The sequence below is a fragment of the Orycteropus afer genome, unplaced genomic scaffold (assembly GCF_000298275.1).
Source record: "Orycteropus afer afer isolate SDZICR_OR568_19922 unplaced genomic scaffold, OryAfe1.0 scaffold00153, whole genome shotgun sequence".
Taxonomy (NCBI): domain Eukaryota; kingdom Metazoa; phylum Chordata; class Mammalia; order Tubulidentata; family Orycteropodidae; genus Orycteropus; species Orycteropus afer.
The window spans coordinates 3792448-3798022 of NW_006921740.1; the positions used below are offsets into that span (position 1 = coordinate 3792448).

A 5575-nucleotide genomic window follows, 5' to 3' on the forward strand; every position below is an offset into this window, starting at 1 on the left:
TGGTTTTGGCTGAAGATAGGAGTTTTTCCATCTCCTCTTGCCACAGATGTAGTCAATCTGATTCCTGTGTATTTCATCTGCCGAAGTCCACATGTATAGCCACCGTTTTGTGTTGCTGAAAAAAGGTATTTTCAACGAGCAAGTCGTTGGTCTTGCAAAATTCTATCATGAGATTTCCAGTCTCATTTCTGTCACCAAGGCCAAATTTTCCATCTACCAACGATTCTTATTTGTTTCCAACTTTTGCATTCCAGTCACCAGTGATAATTAACACATCTTGATTGCATGTTCAGTCAATTTCAGAGTGCAGAAGCTGATAAAAACCTTCAATTTCCTCATCTTTGTCTTTCCTGGTTGGTGCATAAATTTGAATACTAGTCGTATTAACTTGTCTTCCTTGTAGGCATATGGATATTAATCCTGTCAGTGACAGCATTGTACTTTAGGGCAGATTTTGAAACATCGTTTGTGATGATGAACAGCATGCCATTCCTCTTTAAACTGTCATTCCCAGCACAGTAGATCAGATGGTCATCTGATTCAATTTGGCCAAAACCAGTCCATATCAGCTCACTAATGCCTAGAATAGCAATCTTTATGTGTTCCATTTCATTTTTGACAACTTCTAATTTTCCTAGATTCATACTTTGTACATTCCATGTTCTGATTATTAATGGATGTTTGCAGCTGGATCTCAATTTGAGTCATGCCATGTCAGCAAATGGAGGTAGAAGGCAGAATGGAGAAGACAAGTAGGTACATCAAACTGAATGGACCTTGACTAGGGACTTGAAGAAGAAGATTGGAGAGATGTCAAAGGACAAACCAGAGAGAAAAGGACATCCTTATATCAAGACCGATGTAAAACTTATGTCTTCCCCATGTGGTATATGGTTCATTAGTTAAAACTGCTGGTTTTCCTCTTATTTGATATCTACTTGCCTACAATGGGAGCTGTGGTGGCGTAGTACCTAAGGCATCTGACCACTAACCAGCCACTCCTTGGAAGGAAGGCTGGGCAATCTACTTTCATAGAGATACTACCTCGGAAACCCAAGGAAGGGTCGCTATGAGTTGGATTAGAGTCAACAGCAGTGCGTTTAGTTTTTTGAGTTGACCTACAAAAAAAGGACTTCATTGTTTGCTTAGTATTTGGTGTAGGGAGAACTGGAATGGAGGTTATAGAGAAATAATACCTCCTTGTGGTTGGCAGGGCACTAGCCTTTCCCACCTATATTATTAGAGAGCACTAAAAACAGCCAAGCAAACAGAACTACAGTTTACTGGATGATCTCTATATGGATGATTTCACATAGAGATGTGTCAGACTAAACTGCCCTGATTTCCTTGTCTACTCCCAATCTTCCAAAGGTAGCAAGAAAGGAATATTTCTCAGGTAACAGACAAAAGGGAGAGGGAAGAGTTGGCAATGGAAGACTGGAAGGAGGGAGGAAGAGAGAGAAAGAAAGAAAGATAAAGCAATAGAGACAACACATAAGTTCTAAGCAAATTTTAAGATCTTAGCCCCAGTTCCTCCAACAAACAGCTATCTGACCTTGTATAAGTTACAACTTCTCTGGCTTCATTTGTAACATGAAGAGCTTTAAATGAATTATCTAATCTCTTTTACCAGCAACTTTATCATTCCAAGATATAGCCTATATCTGAAATTGTATGACTTCATTTATATAGGAGCTCTGGTGGCATAGTGCCTAAGGCATTTGACTGCTAACTAGAAGGCTGGCAGTTCAAACCCACCAGCTGCTCCTAGGAAGGAAGATTAGGCAAGCTACCTCAGTAGAGATACTGCCTTAGAAACCCAAGGAGGGGTAGTTACGGGTTGGGACTGATTCAATGGCAGTGAGTGAGTTCACTTATATAAAAAGACAAGAAAAAGTAAATGCATAGACCAAAGCCTCTTAGGGTTACCAAAACAGAAGGTGGCGTATCTAAGGCATCTGACTGCTAATCAGAAAGTCTGTGGTTCAAACCACCAGCCATTCCTCAAAACGAAGGTTGGGCAATCTACTTCCATACTGATTCCACCTCGGAAACCCAAGGAGGGGTCGCTATGAGTCGGAGAAGACTTGATGGCACATGACAACAACAACAACAGGAAGGAAGGAGGGAAAAGAGTTAAATGCAATAGAAAAATCATGTAAGTGTAGGGGTACAGAGCAAATTACTGTAACTGATGTCAATAAGTGATATATTGTATAAAGCTGAATTGGCAAAACTTGTGAGAGAGAGCTATTTATAACAACAACAACAAACAAAGTAGCTGCTGAGACTACTTAAATACAACCAAAAACCTCACGAGATGTGGTTCCTTGGTTTGAAGGTTTAGGGTCATAATTTCATGAGACATCTCAGTTAACTGGTCTAGTAACACATATATTGACTCTGTTCTACCTCATAGTTCATTGCAAGTGTCTGGAGTCTTAAAAGCTTACAATCAGCTACATAAGGCATGATAATTGGTCTCTACACTTCTGAAGCAACAGAGAGAGAGTCAGGAATAGGAAGAGGATATGGAATGCATGGCTAATTGCCTCCATGAAGAACTGCCTCCTTTGCCATGAGCCAAGAACTGGGCAGTGCTCGGCTATGATTACTAAACATTTTGATCAAAGACTGTAGAAGAATCCCACTCAAAAGGGGTAAAATGCAGAACAGAATTTCAAATTCTCATGGCATCTTAAAACCAAATAATACTTCAGCTCAACTAGTAAAAAAATGTCTACTTTGAGCACTTGCTTTTTTAAGAACTACCTACTTGAGATCAAAGTTACAAAAGCAACTCAAAAGATTAGAAAAGAAACCTTAGGGGACAGTGAGTTTATGTTAATGGGGGAGGAACAACTCAGAAATGGAGGGTGAGAATAGGTGCATAACTTGAAGAATGTAATCAATGTCAATGAATTGTACATGTAGCAACACTTGAATTCGTATACTTATACTGTGTATATTCCAGGCTTCAAACCAGTTCATTCTGGTTCAACCCTCTACTGAGATTCTGTATTTCCATCCCACATATACTGAGTCAGAATCAACATTTTGACGATCCCCAGGTGATTCTTACGTATACTGAATGAACCAATTCAAAGCCTTGGTATATTCTCAGCAACAACAAAATTATCTATTCCAAAGAGATTCAAGACAACACTTTTCTGTTTAGCTTATTAGTGAAACGAATAATTCCCTTCATTCAGATTATTAATAAATGATAGTAGGTATTATACTAATTTTTGAATTTATAAGAAACTTTTCATACACAGCAGTTAAGTAATTAGAAGATTTTATTAAACAATTTACACTGATAATATAATCATAAAATAAAAAGTAAAGAGTAATTAAATGAGTTACTTCCTTTCTCTGTTGTAAACATTTGCTTGACTATACTCTTTCACAAATGTATTACTTACACCTAAAGGGATCATTTTGGATGTTAAACTACTTTCAAGGAAAAAAATATAATAATTACCAAAATTGGCAACTATTATTTGGTTTGTAAAATAAGATGAGACTAACTTAAAGAGCAAATTGGTGGTTACTTAGTTTAAAGTTTGGTGCCAAAGCTAACTTTCACTGAAAATAAGTTTCATGAGAGGCAGCATGCACAGTGACTAAGGGCCTGGCCTCAGAGGCCAACCTGCCTACAATGAATCCCAGTTGAGGTACTCATTAGTTGTGTTACTCTAGGCAAGATTCATAATCTCTTTACATCTCAATTTGCTCACATGTAAGTAATATATGGATAAGAAGAGTGCCTACTTCTTAAGATTGTTGTGAGGATTCAATGAGTTAGTGTGGGAAAGTGCTCAGTTATTATCTTCTAGATTTTAACCAAAAGTTTAAATTTTTAGAGTATGTTCATATTCCAACAAATTTTCATATGGTAACATTTGTGCTTAATACAAGATTTAATTAATCCAGTAATTAGCCATTTCATCTAAATTATAAACAGAAAATTAGTTCATTACTTGAAAATACTCTTTCTTGATCCAGACTTTAGTCAACATATAAAGATAATTGAGAGACATGGCCATTACATATATATACATAACATGGATAAATGTTTAAGGTCTAAAATAACACAAAAAATAGGTTAACAGGCTAGCAAACTTAACTCACACATCTCCACCTCAACTGCTTTCCTATATTCTTCCCATGTCTATTTCCTGTAATGTATCTATTTTTTTCTAGCTTTTAATTACCTCTAAAGTATAAGACCTCTGTTTCCAATCGATTATTAGTTTTATGGAAATTGATACAGAATTCTGTATACTTTCTGTACACAGATGGTACCTATATTATTCTATTTAAATAAGAGTAGAAACCGAAAAATGAAATTGACAAGTACAAGGCTCAAAATTTTTGTGCATTTTATGAGGTATTACGTTTAGCAATTATAAGCAAAATTGTACTGAATTGTTTTCAAAAATAATTTTCTCAGGAGGACATTTACTTAATTCCTTTTAAAAATTTGTACTTGAATTAAGAACAGTTGCTTTTCAATGTATATTTCCCCTTTTGCGTATTTTCAAAATACTTTATTATTATTTTGTATATTTTTTAAGGTGAATTTTAATTTATTGTTAGAAAATATCCTACTGCCAGGAGGCTATATTTTCTAAAAACAAGTGATGAGTAACAAATACTATTCTTTGTTTGAATACTGTGGTAGTTATCTCAGGTTGAGAACTTGGTGATGACAGGTTTCTAACTTTTATTAACCCTCTCAAAAACTAAGAACTGAAAATGTGAAAATTTAGCATTGCTTTACCATACAGTATTTTTTCCTTACAATACTTATTTCCGTTAATTTTAATTGAAGACATAGCTTACATTAGATTTACACTGATATTTTACATCAAAAAGGCTATATAATATTAAATTAATATTGCTAAAACTTAATTAAAAGTAGTCACCTCTATAAATATTTTTGAGGGAAATACAACTTTTCAAAAATTAAATCTGGACATACCTCTAACATTAACTGTGTAAACTCTTCATTACTAAGGAATGTAGGTTTCCAGTCTTGTCGAATTTCACTAGCATCTGACTGTGCAGTGATTTCTGTGAACAGATTATTTGACACATTAGTGGCATACTCCAACTGTGTGTGTGTGGGGGGGTGGTAACAAAGTGCTACAAATTGCCTTCTTTCTTCCCACCCCAATTGAAGATGAGAACTATAGGCAGTGACATCTATAATTTTAAGTATCAAGAGGTCTAGGTTTTGGTATGATGAAGTATCTTTGATGATGTGGCAAATTAGCTCCTTGGAATCCATCTCTTGAGAATATCAGTCTGACTTTTCTCTGGGGAGCTTTGATAGCCTGTGTTGCTGAGAAAGGCTGAGATTGCTTCCTGTTTTACACAACAACCAAACAATGAAAGTCATCTATTATAAATATTAATGAAGAACAAAGAAAGTTAGATAAAGTCTGCTCGAAGCATTATGAAATCATTCTTTTTCCTCTTCCTATTTTGCCTTTCGTTGGTAATAACTAGAGGGAGGAGGTAAGGACGCAAGTCTGGGGGAAGGAGGCCAAGGAGTCAGCCAGCCAGA

General features: G+C 35.9%; 1 protein-coding gene across 1 annotated transcript in view; it reads right to left on the reverse strand.

Moving 5' to 3' along the window:
* CLOCK (clock circadian regulator) overlaps positions 1–5575 on the reverse strand; it is a 76364-nt gene that overhangs the window by 56840 nt on the left and 13949 nt on the right. The window contains exon 4 of the mRNA XM_042781700.1: positions 4988–5079. Coding sequence (XP_042637634.1) covers positions 4988–5079 — 92 coding nt within the window. The remainder of the gene's footprint in view (positions 1–4987; positions 5080–5575) is intronic.